The sequence below is a fragment of the Bison bison genome, unplaced genomic scaffold (genome assembly GCF_000754665.1).
Source record: "Bison bison bison isolate TAMUID 2011002044 unplaced genomic scaffold, Bison_UMD1.0 scf7180017864181, whole genome shotgun sequence".
NCBI classification, from domain to species: Eukaryota; Metazoa; Chordata; class Mammalia; order Artiodactyla; family Bovidae; genus Bison; species Bison bison.
Window position 1 is genome coordinate 3,956,758 of NW_011494753.1, and position 25,210 is coordinate 3,981,967.

At 42.1% G+C, this 25,210-nt stretch overlaps 1 protein-coding gene across 1 annotated transcript in view; it reads left to right on the plus strand.

Annotated features, from left to right (window-relative positions):
* Positions 1 to 25,210, plus strand: part of PCSK6 (proprotein convertase subtilisin/kexin type 6) — a 179,333-nt gene that overhangs the window by 73,633 nt on the left and 80,490 nt on the right. The window contains exons 7-8 of the mRNA XM_010843399.1: positions 2,144 to 2,220; positions 4,019 to 4,107. Of these exons, the coding sequence (XP_010841701.1) occupies positions 2,144 to 2,220; positions 4,019 to 4,107 (166 nt within the window). The remainder of the gene's footprint in view (positions 1 to 2,143; positions 2,221 to 4,018; positions 4,108 to 25,210) is intronic.

The window sequence follows — 25,210 nt, forward strand, 5'->3', positions numbered from 1 at the left end:
TTAAGCCCCCCCGCCCTGCCCCATTATGTTACAGTACGGAAACCGAGCTGGCAGTGCTGGTGAGCCCAGCTGCCCAGAGCCAGGGGTGTTTGAGAGGGTTCCCGGGCACTGCTGGGGCCCTGAGGGGCTCAAATGTGTGTGCTTGGGTGTGTGTGTGGGGTGTCCCCTCTGCACACATGTCTGTGTGCCTGTTTACCTTCAGATCGGCGTGTGTGGGGGTTGTGTGTGTGTGTGTGATGGTTGTGTGTAGGGACCTTCTGCCTGTTACTCCTCCAGTGGTGCAGAGAAAAGAACCTGGCATGTGGTAACTTTTGAGAACTGCCTTCGAGATTCTAAGGCACTTGGGTGCCTCGGTTACATCAGTCATCTCATGCTGGTTGGGTAGATGGTTATGCCCCCTTAACGATGTCAGTTTTTTAATTTTATCTTCTTAAAACATTTATTAAAGTAAAGTTGATTTATAATGTATTAATTTTTGCTGTCTGGCAAAGTGACTCAGCTATATATGTGTAAAACATCTTTTCTGTTACGGTTTATCACAGGATATTCAATATAGTTCCCTGTGCTGTGTAGTAGGACCTTGTTATTTATCTACCCTATATATACTAGTTTGCGAAGGATGACAGTTTTGAAGTCAACAATCAGGAGAGCTTTTACAACATGTCTTAAAGGAAGATAGGAGATTATACAGGTAATATATAAAGCAAAAACATACATATTAAAAATATAAGATGAAGGGAATTATGAGGCATAGCTAACGCATGGATGAACCGTGAAGACAGTACCTGGGTCACGAAACGACACACACTGATTGTTACTGAAATCGCAAGTCTGTGTGCCCAACACACAGTGAGGCCCATCATATACTAAACATTAGACTTTGGCGCAGAGAAAAGTTTATTATAGGTTCATACAAGCAGATGGGTGGCTCATGCCCTAAGAACCCCAAAGTTACTGAAAGCTTTCAGCGAGGCCCTTTAAAAGCAAAAGGTGAGGGAGGGCCAAGCTTGGTTGTTGCAGACTTCTGTGTGTCAGATCCTTTGTTCCTGAGGTCAGGGGGTCAGGTAATGGTGTTCCTGTAAATCTCTACCAGATGAATGTTATTCTCTGTCCTGTCAAGAAAGCAAGGTCCCAAGGCACAGCTTTCACCCTTCAAGGTCCCAGTCCTAGCTCAGAGGAGACAGGTCTCAGTTGGCAACTCCCTCAGGGCCATGAGGGAGCCAGGCATCCAACCCACTGATCCTCAGGCTGCTTAGGCCACCCAAATGGGGAGACCAGTCACAGAGACAGACTGTGACCCAAACAGATGGGCACTGCTAGTTAGGTCGCAGAGACAGGGATGGGGGAGAGGTTCACGGCTGCTTCAAGGCCTGGGGTAAAGTTAGTGGGTGGCCTTGGCAAGGGCTCTGAGGGCCATAGTCTCCAGTCTGCTTCCTGGGCCTCCAGCTCACTGAAGGCTGGGTAAGCTGCGGGGCCTCCAGGAGAAGGCCTGAATCTGCCTCTTACCTCACTCTCCACCTGATGACCACCACGCCACTGACCCTTGACTCAGTCACTGCCACAGTGGTTCCTTGGTGTCAGGTGCTAGTGGTCAGGGCCCACTGTAGCACTGACCAATAGCTGAGCAGCACAAATAATGGTCACTCATTGACAGTCGGCTGCTTGTGGGGCCGGGCCCATTGAGGCACCAGAGTAGTGGCTGAGGAGCCCTGTTGCCTAGTAACAGGGAGCAGAGTAATGGCTGCCTGCTAATCCTTCTCTGTTACATGATCTCATGTAGGTGAGGTCCCTGGAGTAGTTGCATTCATAGAGATGGAAAGCAGACGGTGGCTGCCAGGGGCTCAGGAGGGAGTTAGGAGTTAGTGTTTAAGAGGTGCAGAGTTTTGCAAGATGAATCCTGTGGATGGATGGTGCTGGCAGCCACACAACTTGTGGATGTACTTAGCACCATTGAGCTGTAAAAATGGTTAGGGTGGTAAATTTTATGTGTATTCACCACATAATTATATATATGTATAATTGTTGTTACAGTAAGAGAGTGCCCGGCTTGTTTCTGTTTGCAGTCGAGGCCTAAAACCAGTTATAAACAGAGTTGTGATACACTGGGCCACTTCTCTTTGGTCACCAAGGTTTCATTTTTTAGGATTCCTACGCGAGCTATGACGTCAATGGCAACGATTACGATCCGTCTCCGCGGTACGATGCCAGCAACGAGAATAAGTACGTCCTGGGTCACCTGCCTGACCCCTACCTGCTTCCTTCTCTGTTGCTGTCCCCACAGATGGTGGAGCCAGCTCACATGGGGACCCTAGGCTGGAGATGGGCCGGGGGCAGCTCTCTGCCTCCTGGTGGGGTCTGGGGCTGACCACCAGGAGCAAACCCCACACCGCCTTCCAGGCTCGCAGGCTCAGTGGGTTTGGCCCCTTCCTGTGGGCTGTCACTCTGCTGGTCAGCTGCAGTGGGTGTTGGGCCAGCATTATTCCTGTTTGCAACATTGTCGGAATATCTCATGGTCTGCACAGCCAGCTTTGTCCAGATCACAACGTGTTCTCTCAGACCACTCAGTCAGCACCCAAGCCTTCTTGACCCTGTCTTTGACCTCACAAGGGCAGTGGTGGAGGCCCAAGTGATGCTGGGGCTGGCTGTGTGGCTCTGTGCAAGTGGGGTGACCTTGCTGAGTCTCGGTGTCTTAGAGATGCCTTGTGTCCTGATGCTTCCTCCTCCGAGGGCTGGGCGCGGGGGTGAGATGATGGGTGAGGGACACACCGTTACTGTTCGGTCATTGAGACTTGTGATAGGGGGAGTGGGGGTGGTCTGGAGAGACTGGGGGACTTGGCACCATTGGTAGCAGCCCTGGGGGTGATGTCTAGTTTCCCAAACCTGCCTGGGCGCTCCTGTCCAGTGTCCGGCCAGACCTTCCTCCATCAGCTGGCCCTGTGCATTGGCTCTTCCCCTTCTTCCAAACGTGTTTAGAGGATGGTGGAAGCCCTTTCTTTCTTTCCCCTGCCGACACGAGGCCTTCAAGGTGTGTTCTCCTCAGCGTTCCCTGTTTCAGTCCATTTGATGCTGAGGTTGGAGTCCCGGTGCCCCAGCGGAGCCCCGCAGGAAGGCTCAGCCAGTGGAGGCAGTTAGTGGGCTGGCCGCAGTGCTCCCAGCACCTGTGAAGGCCTGGCCTCACCTCCCAGGTGCCCTACCCACTCCATGGCCACCACGCTGGGGCTGCAGGGGTGCAGCGGGCAGGGAGGGACCACCCAGATGCGGCGTGGTGAGTCCCGAGTGGGACCCTGGGCCCATGACTCAGGGACAGCCCCAGCTGCAGGCACACATGGTCCAGAGTGTGGACGGAGGGAGGGCTGCCCCGGGGGCTGACCCTTGGGCTCAGGACTGGCTTTAAAGGTGGTTTTGATTCCAAATCAGTGATTCTCACCTCTGAAGGGCCTTCTCAGAGATGTGCCTGCTGTAGGTGGCAGAGTGGGGTCATTACTGAGGAGAGTGCTGACCTCAGGTCACCTCTTCCTATTCCACCTACTGCTGTTGAGTGTTCCATGTCCAGCCGTCCTCCTTGCCCTCTGCTGGAATGGCTGTGGAGAGGTGTGTGGGGGGAGGGGTCTGCCCAGGGTGAGCACAGGGTAGGGAGAGGGCTCAGGGGACAGAACCTAAGCCTTTGTTTGTTCTTATTTCATCTCTGCAGCCAGGCCAGCATCTGCACTGTGCTGTTAGTCAGGGGGATGCAGAGCCTGGGGGTGGGATGAGGAGGCCGTGGGTGCCCAGCAGAGCCCAAATCTGATACAGGTGCATCACATCTGCAGGGCAGCCTGTGGGGCACATGGATGGCCCAGCATTGATGGGGAGAAATGGGGGACGGCCTCAGTGTCCCCCAGCTTAGGGACAATGGCTCTTCTCACAGGAGGGTCCTGCCACGGGGGTGCACGGATGGCCCAGCAGTTATGGGGAGGATTGAGGGAGGACCTCAGCATCCCCAGCTTAGGGTCCTGATTGCCTTCTCTCCTTCCCGCAGACATGGCACTCGCTGTGCAGGAGAAGTCGCCGCCTCCGCCAACAACTCCTACTGCATTGTAGGGGTTGCATACAATGCCAAGATTGGAGGTGAGGCCCAAGTGCACTGCCGAGGGGCTCAGGCTGTCCTGGGTGCAGGGTGCAGTCCCCTGCAGGTCTGGGCAGCTGCACTCCCCATGGCATTAGACCGAGTCGGATCCTGGGCCTCACCTCACACTGCCGGGGGCCTGTAAAGCCTCCGTGGGTGCTAGTGTCTGGCCCCTGAGTCACCGCTGTCAAGCTGACTGCTCCGTGAAGCTGCTGGGTCCTGCTGCTGGCCTTCCCAGGCTTGCCAATCACTCTCCCAGCAGAATTTATGGTTTTCACCTGAGAGGAAGCCTAACCTTGGCCCCAACTCTTGCTGTAGCCTCCTGGCCCACTGTACCTGCCCCTCAGCTTTAGCCAGAGAACATTTGTCACAGTGACCCGCAGACTTGCCTGGTCTCCCCTGTTTGTCTTGGTGGACTTGTAGCATTCACATCACCCCAAAAGCCTCCCTGCCTCCCTTTTGGGTCAGTCCACCCATGACTTACAGTTGCCCACGCCCCAATGTGCTTCCGTGGAGGCTCTCGAAGCTGGATGCTCCCGCCTTGTTCTCCAGGGGGTCAGCCTTCCAGGGCCCTGTAGGGAACACTACCTGACCCAGGATATCTCTGGCTCTGTTGTTTATTTTCTCCATTGGAGAGTCAGGCTTCTCTTGTCAGCATGGGGCTTTAAGAGCAGAGAGTCACGCAACTTCGTCTCGCCTTCCCCGCCCAAGCCTGGCAGTTGGTCATTTCAGAATGGCAGAGGGTCATTCAGCATGTCCTCTGCAGTGTCTTGTAGGTGCATGCGGCTGAACTGGCACTGAGCAGGTGTGTGCCAGGCCTGAACGGTCCCCAACCATCCACTTGGCCTCGGGGCACTGCGTGCTCACCTGTGGCTCTGGCCCTCAATTTGAAAGTGCTCATGTGCACGCCAGTGGCTGTGCTGGGTGCCTCCTTCCCATGGCATGGCCTTCTCGGCTGCTTTTCCTTTATGAAGGGGCCGTAGCTCCTTCAGCTCTGTGATGAGCAGTGAAGGGTGGGGAGGTTGGGCCAGGGGTTCTATGGGTCACTCAGTCCTTGGGGAGTTTCTTGAGTTTTGAGAAAAGGCTCCCCAGTTTTCAGTTACTGAGGACTCTCTACCTGCCCTGTCCCTGGAAACCTTTGAAGTGTCTGGGACTTGTCAGTCTGTGACATCATTAGCCACCAAGAGCATGTCCTGCAGAGAACAGATCAGAGGACTGTCACCTGATCTCACTCCATCATGGACAGTTCTTTTATGTTGAGATGTGTAAGGTCTCCCTGGAGCCTTTGATGAGTGAAGACCCATGAAAATTCTCCCTGACTGATCTGGGTACCAGTTGAATTCCCACCACCCACTGCCTCTGTGTCCTGGGACAATGGGTGTAAACTCTCTGTGAACATGGGTGGGGTTGCCATGGAGAATGGGTGGGGGTATTGGCATTGACCCAGGGAACCTATGACAGCCGCGTCTCCAGAGCTGCTGCACACAGCATCAGCCTCTCCACCCTCTTCCTGACCCTCCCTCCAAGCCCACCTGGACAGGCAGCCTTCAGGCACCCTAACACAACCTCCCTCTCCACGTGCTGGCACAAAGCAGGGAACTTCTCTGAGACATTCTGATGTTTCCACGAGCTCTACCTTTTTATATCTTTTCTGTTTCTAAAGTTGTTCAAGAGATTAAAGTGTATATCCTAACTTAATTCCAATCTACATGGAGTTAATATTATACAACTTCATGTATAATATATGAACCTAAAACATTACTTGAGTTCACACTTAGTTTCACCTTTTATGCTGTTGTTTTTATGTTTTCATATTTTATAAACCCACTGTTTATTCTTGCTGTAAACAGTTGGCTTGTGAAAAGAAGTATACTTACCTACATGTTTACCCTTCCATATTTTCTAGCTTCAGATTCCTTCTGTCTGGTTTCAGTTTTTCTCCAGCCTGAGAATTTCTTTTACTGCTTTAGTATTTCTTGAAGTGTAGGTATGCTGGTGAGAAATCATCTCATCTTCTTTGAAAGAAGTTTTGGTGAATCCTGGGGTGACATGGTTCTCTCTCAGCCCTTTAAAGATGCTCTTCCATTGTCACTGGCATTCATTGTTTCTGATGATGAGTTGGTTGTCATCCTTATTGTTGTTCCTCTGTATGTAATGTGAGTTGTTTCTTTGGCTACTTTTATTTAGCCACCTCATGCGAAGAGTTGACTCATTGGAAAAGACTCTGATGCTGGGAGGGATTGGGGGCAGGAGGAGAAGGACGACGGAGGATGAGATGGCTGGATGGCATCACTGACTCAATGGACGTGAGTCTGAGTGAACTCCTGGAGTTGGTGATGGACAGGGAGACCTGGCGTGCTGTGATTCATGGGGTCGCAAAGAGTCGAACACAACTGAGCGACTGAACTGAACTGAAATATTTAGTAAATATTTCATTATTTACTTTTATTTATTTAGTATTTTTTCCTCTCTATGCTTTGTCTATGATGACTCTGATGGCCCTTGGTGTAATTTCTTTCATAGTTATCCACCTTGGGATTTGCTATGCTTCTTAGTGGGTTGTTTGTTTATTCTTTCTTTTTCTAAATGAAGTTTGGAAAAATTTCTGTCAATGTTTCTTTAAATATTTTTTGCAGTCCTGTTTTCTCTCTCTTCTCTTTGGGCACCAGTTATAGCTGTTACATTGCTTGATATATCTCACAGGTTAAAGCTGTATTCATTTTTTAAATCTTTTTTTGTGTGTGTGTGCTTCAGATTTGATAATTTCTTTTGCACTATTTTCTTCAAGTTCACCAATCCTCTCTTTTGTTGTGTTCAATCCATTGTTATTTCCACCCAATGATTTTTTTCCTTTTTCTTTCCTATTCAAATATTGTGCTTTTCTGTTCTTTGATGTCCATGTGGCTATTTTTTCACTATTTCCAAATCTTTTCTGACATTCTCTTTCTCATCATCCATTATACTTATATTTTATTTTGGATTCTTTAAAATATTTATGAGTTTTTTTTTACAGTCTTTTGTACTGATTCCAATAGCTTGGTCATATATGATATGTTTCTATTTTTTAAATTGAAGTGTAGTTGATTTACAGTGTTTCAGGTGGACATCAAAGTGGTTCATATATATAATATATATACATATATCTTCAGATTTTTTCCATTATAGATTATTACAAAATATTGAAGATAGTGTTGTATAGTAGGTCCTTGTTATTTATCTGTTTCATATATAATATGTATCTGTTATTCCCAAATTTAGGTCAAACAAAAACAAGTATATGATATCACTTTATGTGGAGTTTATAAAACAGTGATACGCTTGAACTTACTTGCAAAACAGAAACAGACTCACAGACAGCCACAGACAAGCTTCTGGTTACCAAAGGGAAATGAGGGATAAACTGGGAATGTGGGTATGTTTCTAATCATTGATTTTTCTTTTTATAGTGTGCAACATACTCCTGTTTCTTTGCACATGTCTAGTAATTTTTTATTGTACACTGGACATTGTTCCATTATATTGTAGGGACTCTTGATTCTGTTATCCCTGAATACAATTGAGTGTTGTTCTTGCTGTCAGTTCAATTTTTCATTTTGTAATGACTCATCTGTTCTGATTTGCCCTTCGCCTTAGAGGAAATCCTTTAGCTCAAGAACAGTCTTTACTCTTAGATGTTGTTCAGTCGCTAAGGATAGTGTGACTCTTTTAGTATTTCAGTGGAAACACTGAAGCGTTTAACCAGCATGTCTAAGTTGCCAAGGTTCAAGCTCCAAGTTGACCGCAGTGCCCCTGCAGTGGCAGCCCACTGGAGTATCTGCTCACTCATTCAGCCTCCCCCATTCCTCTCTACCTGGGCTTCTTAGAGACTTGCCCAGATGTGCTCCATGCAGGGCTTAGCGGAATATCTGAGGGAAGTTTATGTATGTCTTCTTCTCTAGCTCTCTGCTTTCTAGGATTTCTCTCAATTTCCAGCTTCTCTAACAGTTCCAGACTCAATCCCACAGCTCCCCAGCAGAATAAGATTGCATTTTCCTGATTGAGTTCTAGCTTCTCTGTATTAAAAGACATGAGGAGTGCCCTCAGAGGAAAAATGTTATGAACCTGCATCATACCTGGTATGGTTGCTCTTTTAAGAACTGAATCACCTGCTTCTGCCTTCTGGTTGCTTTCCAATGCCCTTAAAAAGTTTTTGTTTTCTTAAGTCTTTAGTCCAGAGTTTATAATTATTATTTTTAAAAGAGTTAGTGTAATAGAAGCTACTCTGCCTTTATTGGAACTAACACTTGTAGTTTCTATTTCTTTACCAAATAGATGGTGTATGTTCTGGTGGCTCAGATGGTAAAGAATCCACCTGCAATGCAGGAGACCTGGGTTCAATCCCTGGGTTGGGAAGATTCCTGGAGGAGGGCATGGCAACACATTCCAGTGTTATTGCCTGGAGAATCCCCATGAACAGAGGAGCTTGGCAGGCTCCATGGGGTCACAAAGAGTCAGACACGACTGAGTGACTAAGCACAACACAGCACATTGCTGCATGGTAGTTACTCCAGCAAACATTTGTGATCTAGCACAGACAGTGGATTAACTAAGTGATTCCAGCTGAGGGTCATTCATGAGGTTGGCTGTGATTGTCATCTGAGGGCTTGCTGGTGGCTGGAGTATCCACTTTCAGGACAGGTCACTTATTTGGTTGTTGGCTAGAGTCCTCCATCCCCTCCTGACCGTTGGCAGGAGGCCTAGCTTCCTCTTCATGTGTACTCTCCGTGGGGTTACCAGAGTGCCTGTGGCATGGTACCTAGCTTCTCTCACTGCAGGTGATTCAGAGAACCAGCAGGAAGCAGCAGTGCTTTTTATGATATGGTCTTAGACGTCACACACAGTCAGTTCAGTCACACTCTGTTCTTTAGAAATGATCCCAACATATACTCAAGAGGAGAGACATTAGGCTGCATCTGTTGAATGAAAAAGTGTCAAAGAATTGTGGATATGGTTTAAAATCACTACAGATGGGCTCCTAAAAGTGTACTATATATTTATACAAATGGAGTAATTTTTTTCTACCAACTTTCTTTGTAGAATTGCATGTTTCTTACATGTTTTATCACAGGAAAATAAATGGAATAAAAAGTGGCACTGTCCAAATTATGTCTTTAAAATAATATGCTTGCTTGTTAACAAGTCGAAATAACTCCACAATGTATGTAATGCTTTATCAAATTGCAGAGGAGGACAAGGAAGGTAAAATATCATCTGGAACCTGGTGAAAACAGAAATAACCAGTACTTACAGAGTTCTGTCTACATCGTAGGCACTGATGAGGTGTCTGTCTGTGTGATGAGGTGTCTGAAGTGTCTTATGTGTCTTACATAATCTCTACAGAGCACTCTGTCATTGATGCTGCTTTTGTCCTCATTTCACAGATGAGGGCCAGCCAGCTCTTAGCCTCTACTCTTTTACAAAATGCAATGCAGGAGACCTGGGTTTGATCCCTGGGTCAGGAAGATCCCCTGAGAAGGAAATGACAATCCACTCCAGTATTCTTGCCTGGAGAATCCCATGAGCAGAGAAGCATGGCGGTTTAGAGTGCATGGCATCACAAAGAGTCAGACACAACTTAGTGGCTGACACTAACCCTTTAAACCATATTTACTAAGTGTGGATAGATGGATGAATGGATGGATGGATGGACAATATTGTTTTTGTTTTTGTTTTTTTAACTTTTGATTGTACCATGCAGATGGTTCCTTAGACATGATGGTGTGACTTAAGATTTTTCAACTTAACCATGATGTGAAAGTGATACATCAAAGTAGAAACCCTAGTTTGAGTTTTGAATTTTGCTCTTTTTTGGAGCTAGCAATATTCCATATGGAATTCTCTCATGGTGCTGGGCAGTGGGAGCCTCGGCTTCTAGTCAGTCACAGAGCCACAAGGGTAAACAGCTGACGCGTGTACAACAGTTGTGTCTTCATTTTCGGTACAGTATTCAGTAAATTACAGAAGATATTCGATGCTTTATTATAAAGTAAGCTTTGCCGTAGGTGATTTGCCCGTAGGTGATTTGTAGGCTAATGTGAGTGTTCTGAAAATGTTCAAGGGAGGCTGGGTAAGCTATGATGTTTGTTGGGTAGGTATATTAAATGCATTTTTTACTTAAATCTGTCCTAAGTTGAGAATATTTTACGAGAATGTAACCCTATCATAAGTCAAGAAAGATCTGTACTTGTATTTAGTAAAATATACTAAGTTTAATTTTATGCAAACTTAATACGAGAGAAACTAAGTAAAACTTAATATTCCTGAACTTTAGATTTAATTTTATGTTTAATTGTGTTTGTTTAGTGTTTAACTTTATGCTTGCTTTATTTGATTTATGTGCATTGAATAGAAGAAAAAGAAATCAGCTAAAGGGAGAGAAATTGCTGAACTTCACATAAATATTTCCTTATGTGAAGAAATGACATATTTTCTCAAATATCTCTCTTTTATTAAAAAAAAAAAAAGTCCCAAGATTGTGACAGCCTTTAAAGATGCCAGAGTTAATTTTTTGTTGTTACATATATTTCCCATACTGAGTAATTAACATTCATTTCAGCTTGTTCTCACTTCACCCCACACTTCAATTTTAGTTCTTTTTTTAAATATTGTTTTTACATTGTCAAGGTTCAGTATTAGTCACCTGTCATTATGATTCTCATAGTTTTTTAGTCTTGGGTCCCCACCATCATTTTCAGTACACCTTTTCACTCCTGAGTAATCTAATTTGATTCATCTCTTAATTCACTGGACTTTGCCACCCATTAACTTTTTCAAGCTGGAGGAGGGCATAGCAGCCCCCTCCCGTAGTCTTGCCTGGAGAATCCCATGGACAGAGGAGCCTGGTGGGCTACAGTCCATAGGGTCACAAAGGGTTGGACATGACCAAAACAACTTAGCACACACACAACTTTTTCAAGAAAGGCTAACAGGTGCTGTTTTCTTTCATCTTTGGGAAGTTCTGAAGGTGGCCTTTGCACCTGAGTTATACCTTTAATGTATACAGCCTTATGGAACTTGATAAACATCACCTGCTTGTCTTCTGGATCCACTGTTGCTTGGGAAAGTTTGAAGTCAGCCTAAATCCTTCTCCTTGTAGGTGACTTGACTTTGGGGCTTGGATTACTGTTGCTCTTCAGTCGCTAAGTCATGTCGAACTCCTTGTGACCCCATGGACTGCAGCACGCCAGGCTTCTCTGTCCGTCTCCTAGAGTTTGCTCAAACTCATGTCCACTGAGTCAATGATGCCATCCAACCATCTCATCCTCTGTCGTCCCCTTCTCCTTCTGTCCTCAATCTTTCCAGCATCAGGGTCTTTTCCAGTGAGTCAGCTCTTTGCATGAGGTTGCCAAAGTATTGGAGTCCCAGCCTCAGCACAGTCCCTCCAGTGAGTGCTCAGGGTGGGTGAGCCTTCTTTACTCTGGAAGTCCAGCCCCTGTGGCTACCTCTGGCTGAGGCTTCTGCAGCAGCTGTTCCAGGGATGCAGCATCCTCAAAAAGATCTGAGTGTTTTCAATTTTAGGCAAATTTTCTTCTGTTATGATTTTTGAATATTTTTAGCTATATATGTTCAGTTTTATGCTTCTTGTGAACCACTTACATGTGTATCAGATCTCTATTTCCTAGTTTCTATATCTCTTTCTGTTCATATTTAACTTAATTCTTTTCTGTTTTATTTTCCTCAGTTTTTATCCAGCTCTTCTATGTCTGACTGTTTAACTAGTGCCTTCTTTTCCCACACTTTTTCTAGTGTGGCTTTCATTTCTGAAGGTGTTGAGCTGTCTCCATCTGTGTCTTTCCTCAGGGTAACACACTTTGGTCTTCTTTCTTTTGTCTTGTTTTCTCTTCATTGAATTCTTGTGTCTCTTTGACCCCTTGCTTCATGGAGAAATCATGTTTTCTTTAAATTTTGGATATGATGGAACAATGCTTGCTTATACTTTTCATCATCTTCTTCCCTTGTCATGTTCCCTTTTCCCTTATGTTTTTACAGCATTGTTGCAGAGGTGTCAGGCTAGTCACTTTCTGGTTTTAATTAGTGACTGGCTGGAGAAGACCAAGGTCTTTCTTCCTAGGCTGCTAAGATGCTAAAACAGAAAGGAAGAGAAGTGGGGCATTAGCTGGGCTGGAGGCACTGTGGACCTGCCAGTCCAGTGCCTCTTAGTGGCCCCTCCGCTCACCAGGGAAGTAACATCCATTCATCACATGCTGACTCAGCAGGAATGCGGCAGTGCTGATGATCACTTTTTCTCCTACAACAAATCAGGCCACAGAAACTGCCTGTTCTTGGAAAGCTGATGTGTCTGTCTGATTCCTGGTCAAACATCACTGTTTTCTGAAATAATGGACATTTAGATGGATTTTCATCTTGGCTGTAAAAGCAGTGCAGTGGCAAAGAAACAGACTCCCCCAGCCACATGTACCAGTCTTATGGCCCCCGAGAGCATCAGTACTTTGTGAGGAATTACGTACCCTTGGGAATCATGAAGGCAGGTGTCATCTTTTTTGTTTTCAGAGAGGAGAGTGGATCACTTCTGCTTGTTTAACTGAAAGTCCCAAACTTTCATTTTAGACACTTTTTAATTTTTTTAAAGTTGTGGAGCTATACATTGATGACTTTTACCGTTTTTTGTATGTAATGTTTCAGTTAAAATCTGTTTAAAAATTTTATGATGTATTTGTAATCTTCCCTTTCAACTCTTGGGTTTTGGACTTTGCTTAGAAAACCCAAGATAATAAATTTGTTTTATATTTTGTCTAGAAATTTCACTTCAGAATAGTTCATCTTGAAACCTTCATGGTTTTGTCTTTTCTGTTAAGCTTTTTAATCCATGTACAGTATATTTTTGTGAATGTTGTGGAGAACTCTGACTTTACTTTTCTCCAGTATTAATGTTTAGTGATCTCTGCATGCCACCCTTATCATATACTAAATTTCCAATGTATATTGGATCCTTCATCATGTTTCATTAGTCTATTTGTTTTTAATCCCTAAATAATATTTCATTTTAAATTATAGTTTGAGAGGATTTTTTTTTTAGGATATATTTTTTCTTAAAGTTTTTTTTAAAATCTCTTGGCTATTCTTACACATTTTCTCTTTCAGATGAACTTGAGAATCCACTTACCAAGTGTCATAAAAAATCCTGTTGGGATTTTGATTGGGATTACATGGAAATTATAGATTTATTGGGGGAGAATTGGCAACTTTACAATAATGAGTCTTCCCACCCAGAAACATGGTATGTTTTTATTTATTCAGGTCTTCTTTGACATCATTTAAAATAGTTTTATCATAGTCCTCATTTTGATTCTATGCATTTCTTGTTAGGTTCATATCTAGGTTGATTTTTTTTAATTGCATTGCTAATTGGTTATTATTGAAATGAATATAGAAAAGCTATTGATTTTTGTGTGTCAATTTGTTAAATCTTGCCACCTTAATGAACTATATTGGTGCTATTATTTTTTATTCTCTTGGCTTTTCTAGACAGGCATAAATAAAAGCTGTCTATAAATGATGGTTTTTCTCTCTGTAATAGTTAACACTTTATCTCCTCAATAACTGTCATTTCTTTCCTATGTCTTATTTCAGTGTATCAGAACTTCCGATGAATAATAATTGTTTATAGGTTTTGTTGTTTGTTTCTGATGCATACAGGAATGTTCCTAGTGTTAACACCATTTGTGGGCGCCTTCTATAGCTTTCCTCCTGTTAACTCTTGATTAAATTAAGTAAATTTTCATATTTCTAGACTTCTAAGAGTATTGATCAGGACAGATGTTGAATTTTATTACATGTTTTTTAAGAAAGCATTTAGTAAGGTGATTTTATTGTTTTTCAACTTTACTGTTTAATCTGTTTAATGCAGTAATTGCAGTAATACATTTCTTAACATTGGAAATTTCATCCTTTCATTCTTGTGATGCGTTTTATTTGATTATGACTATTAGTCTTTTGGGCTTCCCTGGTGGCCCAGACAGTGAATAATCTCGCAGTATGCGAGACCCAGGTTCTGTGCTGCATTCAATTGTTAATATTTTATGCATGGATTTTGCATCTTTATTTATAAGATAGATTGAGCTGTTTTTTATGATGTCCCTCACCAGTCTGGGTATAAGAGTCATGCTGATTTCATAGAACGAGTTAGGAAGCTTTCTGCCTTTTACTGTACTCTGAAATATTTCATATACTGTGGATATTGCCTGTTCTCTGAAACGTTGGTGGACCTTGTTAATCAGTCTGAGCATTTATGGTGACTCTTTAAAGGGCTGGGTCTGTTCAGGCTTTCTGTTTGTCCTCGAGGGAATTTGGTAGTTAAGCTTCCCTAGAAAATCATCAATCTCCAGATTTTCAAATATATGAGATAAATTTTATGTCGTATTTTCATAATTAACAAACATATTCTCCATATTTATAGTTAAAATTGTTCCTAATCTTATTTGTGGCATCTTGCCCTTTCCTTTGGTCAGACTGGTAAAAATTTGCTATTTCCTACAGAACAGGTTTTTTAGAGAACTAGATTTTTAAAATTGAAATTCAGCTGACGTATAACATTATACTAGTTTCAGATGTACAACTTAATGGTTCGATATTTGTATACAGTGCAAAATGATAATAAGTCTAGTTACCATCTGTCACCCCACATGGTTATGAAATGATTTTTCTTGTCATGAGAACTTCTGAGATTCATTTTTTTTAGTAGTTTCATATTTGCAGTATAGTATTACTGACTGTATTCACCATGCTGTATGTTATATCCCCATAACTTATCTACTTTATACCCAGAAATTTGTGTCTCTTAGTCCCCTTCACCCATTTACCCCCCATCAGACACCCTTCCCTCTGGGAACCACCAGTCTCTTTTCTGAGCAGTAGTGGCCCCGTTGTCCATGGTTTCGCTTTCTGTGGTTTCATTTACCCACAGTCAGCTATGGCCTGAAATACTAAGTGGAAAATTCCAGAAATAAACAATTCCTAAGTTTTAAATTACATCCATCTCAGTAGTGTGATGAAATCTTGAGCCAACCCGTTCTGCCTTGCCTGGGACATGAATCATTTCTTTGTGTAGTATGTCCCTGTGTTAGGCACTTAGTGGTCATCTCACTTATCAAATGGACTGTCGCAGTAACACAGTGCTTGTGTTACTTAATAGTGGCCCAAGCCCGAGAATAGTAATGCTGGCAATTTGGATACGCCAAAGAGAGTCCATAAATTGGTTCCAGTAAGTGAAAAGGTGAAAGTTCTTTGCTTAGTAAGGGAAGAAAAAAACTCATATGCTGAAGTTATTGAAATCTATGGTAAGAACAAATCTATCCATGAAACTGTCACGAGGGAAAAATTTGTACTTTTGCTGTTGCATCTCATAGTGCAAAGGTTATGACCACAGTGTATGATGAGTGCTTATTTAAGGTGGAAAAGGCATTCAGTTTGTATAATAAGATATTTTGAGAGAGAGAACGAGCAAGAGAGACAGACCACCTTAACAAAAGTTTTATACTGTGCATTGTTATAATTGTTCTCTTTTATTCTTATTGTTGTTAATCTTGTTAAAATTGTTAATATTGTCGTAGGTAAGAATACGTATATAAAAGAAAAAGTGTAGGATACAGGTTTCATATTATCCATGGTATCAGGTTCACTTCAAGTCTTGAAATGTATTCCCCACAGATCCAGGGAGATTGTAGTATCTGTGAGGTTTTTTTTTTTAGATTCAGCATACAGGGTTTGTCTTTTCTCTACCTGGCTCATTTCACTTAGCACAGTACCTTCAAGGTCCATCCATATTGTTGCAAATGGCAAGATTTCTTTCTTTTTAATGGGTAATCATATGTGTCATATATATATATATATACCTCACATCTTATTTATCCATTTATTCATCAATGGACTCCTAAGTTATTTCCATGTCTTGGTTATTGTAAGTTATACCACAATGAACATCATGGTTAATGTATCTTTTTGAATTAGGGTTTTCATTTTTGGATGTTATCCAGAAGTGGGATAGCTGGACCATATGATGTATGTGTGCTAAGTCACTTCAGTTGTGTCCGACTCTTTGCAACCTCATGGACTGTAGCCTGCCAGGCTCCTTTGTGGAATTCTCCAGGCGAGAATTCTGGAGTAGGTTGCATGCTCTCCTCAGGGGATCATATGGTAGTTCTTTTTTCTTTTTTTTAAATTTTATTTTATTTTTAAACTTTACATAATTGTATTAGTTTTGCCAAATATCAAAATGAATCCATCACAGGTATACATGTGTTTGAGAAACTGCCATGCTGTTTCTCATAGTGACTGCACCAATTTACAGTCCCACAACAGTGCCCGAGGAATCCCTTTGCTCCACATCCTCACTAGCACTCGTCATTTCTTGTCCTTTGCATAATAGCCATTCTGACAGGTGTGAGGTGATAACTCACTGTGACCTTAGTTTGCATTTCCCTGCTGTTTAGTGATGTTAAACGTCTTTTCATATGCCTGTTGGCCATCTGTATGTTTTTTTGGAAAAATGTCAGTTTATATCCTCCTCCCATTTTTCAAATAGATAGATGATTTTAAATGTTTTCTCCAATTCAGGAAGTTGCCCTTTTATTTTGTTGATGATTTTATTCACTGCACAGAGTTGGATGTGGTTCCATTTGTTTATTTTTACTTTTGTTGCTATTGCCTTTGGAGTCAGATTAAAAAAAAATACTACCGGGGGTGATGGCAAGGAGCTTGCCAGCTATGTTTCTTCTAGGAGTTTTGTAGTCTTAGGTCTTTACATTCATGTTTTTAATCCACTTTGAGTTATTTTTTGTGTATGGTGTGAGATATTTGCCCAGTTTTGTTCTTCAGCATGTGGCTGTCCAGTTTTCCCAGTTCCATTTATTGAACAGATTGTCCTGTCTCTGTTGTATATTCTTGCCTCCTTTGTTGTGAATTAATTGACCATATATGTTTGGGCTTGCTATTTCTGGGCAAGCTATTTCTGGGCTTGCTGTTCCACTCTGTTGATATATTAATTTTTTTTTTTTTTTTTAGCAATTCCATACTATTTTGATTGCTAGAGCTTTGTAATATAGTTTCAAGTCAGGGCACATGATACCTCCAGCTTTATTCTTTCTTGTCATGATGGCTTTGGTTTTTACAGTTTCATACAAATTTTAGGATTATTTGTCCTAGTTCTGTGAAAAAAATGCCATTGGAATTCTGATAGGGATTGCAGTAAAACTGTAGATTGCTATAGATTGCTTTGGTAGTATGGATATTTTTACAATATTAATTATTCTAGTCCATGAACATGAAATGTCTTTCCTTTATTTCATTTTCAGTTTCTTTCATTATGTCTTATAAGTTTTCAGTGTACAGGTCTTTCACCTCCTTAGTTAAATTTATTCCTAGATATTTTATTCTTTTTGATGCAGTTATAAATGGTATTCTTAGTTTCTCTTCTGATAGTTGCTTGTTAGTGTATATAATACAACACATATTTGTATATTAATTTTGTGTTCTGAAACTTTACTAAATTTATTAGTTCTACCAGTTTTTTATGAACTCTTTATGGTTTTCTATATATAAAATTACATCATCCAGAACTAGTGATAGTTTTACTTCTTCCTTTCAAATTTATATGCCTTTTATTTCTATTTCCTGCCCAGCTGCTGTGACTGGGACTTCTAGTACTATGTTGAATAAAAGTTGCAAGAGTGGACATCCTTGTCCTCTTCCTGATCTTAAGCAAAAGCTTTCAGCTTGTTACTGTTGAGTGTGGGTGGCTGTGGGCCTGTCGTATGTGGCCTTTTTTATGTTGAGTCATGGACCCTCTGTATCTACTTTGTTGAGAGTTTTTATTGTAAATGAATGTGGAATTTTGTCAAATGCTTCTTCTGGTATGTCAAGATCATCATATGATTTTTATCCTTCATGTTTTGTATCATGTTGACTGATTTGCAGATGTTGAGCCATCCTTGTGTATCTGGAATAAATCCCATTCAGTCAAGATGCATGATCCTTTTAATGTATTATTGAATTTGGTTTCCTAATATTTTACTGAGGAGTTTTATATCCAGGTTTGTCAGGAATATCGAACAGTATAATTTTCTTTTTTTGATGTCCTTGTCTAGATTTGGTATTAGAGTAGTGCTGGCCTCATAACGTGAGATTAGGAACATTCCTTCCTCTTCAGTTTTTTTGGAAGAGTTTTGAGAAGAGTGCGTATCAAATCTTCAACTGTTTGTTAGGATTAAACAGTGAAGCCATCTGGTCCTGGGCTTTTGTTTCTTGGGAGTTTTTTGATTACAGATTCAATCTTCCTAATAGTGATTGGTCTATTAGGGTTTTCTAGTTCTTCATGATTCAGTCTTAGAAAAGTTTATGTTTCTAGAAGTTATCCATTTCCTCTCGATTGGCCAATTTGTTTATGTATAATTATTCATGGTAGTCTCTTCTGTTATTTTCTGTTTCTTTGTTTGATATCAGTTGTAATGCCTCCTTTTTCATTTATGATTTCATTTAAGGCTTTTCTTTTTTTTCTTAGTGAGTCCAGGTAAACTTCAGTCAATTTTGTTTATGTTTTTAAAGAACCAGTTTTATAGATCTTTTCTGTTATTTTTCTATTTCATTTATTTCCACCCTGATCTTTGTTATTTCTCCCTTTTTACTAACTTTGAGCTTCATTTCTTGCTTTTGTAGTTTCTTCAAATATAAAGTTAGATTGTTATTTGAACGTTTTCTTGTTTCTTGAGGTAGCCTGTATTGCTATAAGTTTCTCTCTTAGAACTGCCTATGCTGCATCCCATAGATTTTGTTGTGCTGTATTTCCATTTATATTTGTTTCAAGTGATTTAAAAATTTCCCCTTTGATTTCTTCATTGATCCATTGGTTGTTCAGTACCATGTTTAATGTCTATATATTTGTGATTTTTTCAGTTTTCTTCTTGTGATTGATTTCTAGTTTCATACCATTACTTGATATGACTTCAGTTTTAACTTTATTTAGATTTGTTTTGTGGCCTAACATATATCCTGGAGAATGCTCCAAGTGCACTTGATAAGCATGTATATTCTGCTGTTTTTAGATGGACTGTCCTGTATTTGTCTATTAGGTCCCTCATTTAAACATCATTTAAGTCTGATATTACCTTATTAATTTTCTATCTGGATGATCTAACCGTTGATGTAAGTGGGGTATTAAAGTCCCCTACTAGAATTGTATTGCTGTCAATTTCTCACTTGAGGTCTGTTAATATTTGCTTTATATAAGTAGGTGCTCCTATGTTGGATACATTCATACTTACAAATGTTACATCTTATTGTCAGTTTGCCCCCTTTGTCATTGCTTGATGCTCATCTTTATCTTTTATTAAAGACTTTATTTTAAAGTCTGTTTTCTCTGGTATCAATAGAGCTGCTAAGTTGCTTCAGTCGTGTCCGACTCTGTGCGACCCCGTAGACGGCAGCCTACCAGGCTCCCCCGTCCCTGGGATTCTCCAGGCAAGAACACTGGAGTGGGTTGCCATTTCCTTCTCCAATGCATGTAAGTGAAATCAATAGAGCTACCCCAGGTTTATTTTGATTTCCCTTTGTGTGAAGCACCCTTTTCTGTCTCTTCACTTTCAGTCAGTGTTTGTCCTTAGATCTGAGGTGAGATCTTACAGGGAGCATATAGTTGATTCTTGGTTGTTGTGTATCCATCCAACTACTATGTCTTTTGATTGCAAAATTTAGTGTATTTAAAGTATTTACTGATAGGTATGTACTTACTGCCATTTTGTTCATTGTTTCCTGTTTTGGAGTTCTTCTTCTTCTTATCTTGCTCTCTTCCCTGTTTTGATGACTTTCTGTGTTGTTATGCTTAGATTACTTTCTCATTACCTTTGTATATCTACTACAGGTTTTTTCTTTGTGATTACCAGGGGACTCATAACAGCCTATCTATATAATAGTCTGTTTTATGTTGATAGCAAGTTAAGTTCGGGTGCATCCTAAAACTGCATTTTCACTCCCCACTCCCCACACTGCCACAATGTATGCGTTTGCTGTCACTTTTTATATCCTTTTATTTTGTGTATCCCTTATCATAGCTATAGCTATTTTTTACTACTTTTGTATTTTCATCTTTATACTAGCTTTATAAGTGATTAATCTACTTCCTTTACGTTACCAGTGAGAATTTGACTTTCAGATGTTTTCTTATTATCAAATAGTTCCATTTCTTTTCAGCTTAAAGAAATCCCTTTAACATTTCTTGGCCTTCCCTGGTGGCTCAGATGGTAAAGAAATTGCCTGCAATGCAGGAGACCCGGGTTTGATCCTGGGTCGGGATGATGCCCTGGAGGAGGAAATGGGAACCCACTCCAGTATTCTTGCCTGGAGAATTCCATGGACAGAACGGCCTGGCGGGCTACAGTCCATGGGATCAGTTGGACATGACATAACATTTCTTATCAGGCCAATTTAGTGCTGATTAACTCCTTTAGCTTTTGCTTGTCTGGAGAATTCTTTTATCTCTCCTTCACTTTTGAATGATAAACTTACCCAGTAGAGTATTCTTGGTTGGAAACTTTTTTTTCTAGCACTTTAAATATATCATGTCACTCCCTTCTGGCCTGCAAAGTTTCTGTTGATAGTCTCATGGGGGTCTCCTTGTATACAACACATTGTTTTTCTCTTGGTGTTTTTAAGATTCTATCTTTGACTTTTGACATTTTTAATTATAATGTGTCTTGGGGTGGGTCTCTTTGGGTGCATCTTGTTTAGAGTTCTCTGGGATTCCTGAAGGAATGTCTGCTTCCTCCTCAGGGTAAAGAAGTTTTCAAACATTATTTCTTCAGATAAATTTTCTTCCCCCTTTTTTCTCTTTTCTCCTTCTACGTATCCTTTAATTTGAATGTTATTCTGCTTGATGTTGCCCCATAGGTCCCTTAAGCTATCTTTCCTTTGTAAAAATATTCTTTTTTCTTTTGTTTCTCTGTTTGGATTCCACTGCCCTGTCTCCATACTCACAGATCCTTTCTCTGCTTCATCTAGTCTGCTATTGAATCCCTCAAGGGTATTTTTCAGTTAAGTTATTGTGTTCTTTGGCTTTGTGACTTGTTTGGTACTTTCTTATATATTCACTGTCTTTGTTGAAAGTCTCACTGTGTTTATCCATTCTTCTCCAAGTTTGGGGAGCACTTTTATGACCATAATTTTGAACTTTTAATTAGGTAAATTACTTTGTTTCATTACAGCTTTTTTTGGACTTTTGATCTTGTCCTTTCATTTGGAATTAATTCTTCTGTTGCCTCATTTTTCTTGACTCTCTGTGTTTGTGTCTATGTGTTAGGAGAAACAGCTATGTCTCCCAGTCTTGACAGGGTGGCCCTGTGTAGGTGATGAATTTTATAATTTAAACTTGTCCTCATTCTTAGTTGTCTTTTGAGCTATCTGTTTGATTGTTCTGGATGTGTTAGCCCCAGAAACACAATCCTCTCTGGCCAGCAGAGCCTACTCTCAAGCCCCCATGTGGGGGCTGCATGCGCGCACTGGCTTTGGGGGACTGTGGGATGAGGGGTGCTTGTCTGCTGCCTCTGGTACAGCCATGGCAGCAGTGCAGGAGGACTGACACTTACCTGCCTTCTCTTTTGGGCCATAGCAGCAGCACAGGGGGGCAGGAGGACGGGTGCTAACAGGTGAAAGTCAGAGGGCAGAAATGGCACCTGCCAGCGTCCATCCCTGAGAGACTCCCAACAGGCTTTAGCTCCTTTGGCAGATTGTTTAAGATTTGCAGTTGAATCTTTTCACATGTGATCAAGGTTCTTTACCTGCACCTGGGTCCTAGGGTGAATGAGTTTGCATGGGAGCCTTTAAGAGCTGACCCTCCATTCCCTCCAGCCCTGGGGGTCTCCTGGGGCATGAACCCCATTGGTTTTCAAAGCCAGACATTTGGGAAGCTTGTCTCTCTAGTGCAGATCCCCGAGGTGGGGCCTGACAAGGGGCAGCAAACCTCTGGCTTCTCAGAGGGAAGTTATGTGTTTGTGAGCTCCCTCCAGGCTGTGGGTCTCCAGGCCTGGAGTTGGGATGGGGAGAGGGTGTTGGTGAGACCGTGTCTCCACGTCTCCTACCTGCCTTGAGGTGGCCTTTTTAGCCATTGTTGAGTAGCTGCAGCTAGCTCTTGGGTCTCTCTCCAGAGGGCAATTTTTCATATTAATATGTAGTTTAGATTATTAAGTCGGAGAAGGCAATGGCACTGCACTCCAGTACTCTTGCCTGGAAAATCCCATGGATGGAGGAGCCTGGTAGGCTGCAGTCCGTGGGGTAATGAAGAATCGGACACGACTAACTTCACTTTCACTTTTCACTTTCATGCATTGGAGAAGGAAATGGCAACCCACTCCGGTGTTCTTGCCTGGAGAATCCCAGGGACGGGTGAGCCTGGTGGGCTGCCGTCTATGGGGTCACACAGAGTCGGACACAACTGAAGCGACTTAGCAGCAGTAGCAGCAGCAACATATAACCCAGGGACAGGGGAGCCTGGTGGGCTGCCATCTATGGGGTCGCACAGAGTCGGACACGACTGAAGCGACTTAGCAGCAGCAGCAGCAGCAGATTATTAACTATCAACGAGAGAAGGTGAGCTCAGGGTCTTCCTGTGCCAGTGTCTGGAAGCATTCTGTTGTCTCCTCCTGGCAGGGTCCTTGCCTGAGTCAGCAACCCCCCTGTCGTCCCCCCATTCTTGATGCCTACCTGGTCCCCATGCCTCGCCCTACCAGTGTCCATGCCTGAGTCAGCATCCCATGTGCTCCCCCTTCCCTGGCTTCCTGGTGTCTAACTGGTCCTGTACCTCCTTCTAAACAACTCCGGCTCACTTGCCTTGCCCCTCTGGAGAGCCAGTGGAGGCAGCACAGCACACAACTCCTGGTGATCCAAGGCCGACTGCTCTTCCTTGGCTCTCGCCTCGTCCTCCCAGGATTGGCTGGTTTCAGGTTTCACCCGGGACCTGGACTGAGGCAGCTCCACCTTCCCAAGCTCCTTGATGCGGCCTCATCTCCCTCCCACAGCTGAGACTGATTTTTTTTATTGAGTTCTTTTATTTTCAACTCATGAATTTCTACTTTTGTTTGTTTATTAATTCCTCCAGCTTTTAAATTTTTATTATTTTTTCCTACCTCCTTGAATAGAATGTTTTGTTCTTTACTTTCAGGCTTTGATGTGCTTTAATAAGTAATAAACATTTTACTTGTTTTCCTCTCATTACCTATCTCTGGCTTAATTACACAGTGCTCTTATTATTCATTTCTGAACAATCTTTAATTTCAGCTTTGATTTTTTTCCCCTGTAGCTCAAAAATTATTTATAAGGGATTTAAATGTTTTTTTCCAACTTCATATAGAATTTTTTGGATGCTCCTTTTGTTGCTAATTTTTAACTTTATTGGAATCAGGGACTGTTCTCTGTATAATTTCTGCCTTTCTGAATTTGTAAAGTTCTCTGTGTGGTCTAGGACATGCTCGGTTTCTTATGAGCATTCCAGTGGGTATGTGACGAGTACTTGAGGAGTACTTTTCCTCCGGGCTTATGTGAACAAGTTTCTACAAATTAGACCAGAGGTGCACCCGTGCCCCCAGGCTCCCTTGGTTTGCAGATGTGTTTTGTGTGGCCCACACCAGTGTTGGTTTTTCTTAACTAGAGGCAACATTTATGGATCAAGAGATTTTATGTAGAAAATAGGAATTTGCCACTTCTTTTGAAAAAAATCAGAAGCTCTGGCTCCTCTGGCCCTCGTTCCTTTATGGCAACGCTCAGCTGGGGCTACACAGTGGCCACCCTGAGAGGGCAGTTTCTGCACCCCACTCAACACCTGGTCTTGTAGGGCTGTCCATGTCAGCCATCTATCCTGCCTGCCTGGTGCCTGGAGAGGCCACATTTGTCACCTGGCTGCATTGAGCTCCTTCAGGTGTGTGGGCATCTTATATTTTGTCTGCCTAATCTCTTTCTGAGAAGGGATGTTAGTCTCCATATCAGTTGTGGATTTGTCGATTTCTCTCTATTTTGGTGTATACATTTCATAGTTACGTTACAAGATGCATAAAAGTTATCATCTCTCTTTGTTGTAATGGCTCTTTCTTTAATCAGTATAATACATTACATAGTTACATTACAAGATGCATAAAAATTATCATCTTTTTTGTAATGGCTCTTTCGTTAATCACTATAAAAATCCTCTCTTTATCTTATTCTCTTTTTGCCTTTAATTGTTCTTTAGGTGATATTAATATTGCCACGCCTGGTAAATTATTTTATCATCACTTTCCTCATGTATTTTTCATTTCTTTATTTTTAACCTTTTGTAAGTAGCATGTGGGCTGCCCTGGTGGCTCAGTGATTAAAAAAAAAAATCACTTGCTAATGCAGGAGATGCAGGTTCGATCCCTGGGTTGGGAAGATCCCCTAGAGGAGGAAATGTCAACCTGCTTCAATATTCTTGCCTGAGAAATCCCATGGACAGAGGACCCTGGCAGGATACAGTCCACAAGATCTCAGAGTTGGACATGACTGAGCAACTAAACAACAAAGCAGCATGTATCTACTTTTTTAAAAAATTTTTGATACCATTTAAGAACCTAGAGCTAGACATCCTGTAATGTGAAGTCAAGTGGGTCTTAGGAAGCGTCACTACGAACAAAGCTAGTGGAGGTGATAGAATTCCAGTTGAGCTATTTCAATTCCTGAAAGATGATTCTGTGAAAACGCTGCACTCAATATGCCAGCAAATTTGGAAAACTCAGCAGTGGCTGCAGGACTGGAAAAGGTCAGTTTTCATTCTAATCCCAAAGAAAGGCAATGCCAAAAAATACTCAAACGACTGCACAATTGCACTCATCTCACATTCAAGTAGCTCAGCGGTTAAAGCGTCTGCCTGGAATGCAGGAGACCTGAGTTCAATCCCTGGGTCAGGAAGATCCCCTGGAGAAGGAAATGGCAACCCACTCCAGTACTCTTGCCTGGAGAATCCCATGGACAGAGAAGCCTGGTAGGCTACAGTCCATGGGGTCGCAAAGAGTCGGACACGACTGAGCGATTTCACTTTCACTTTCACTTCACACG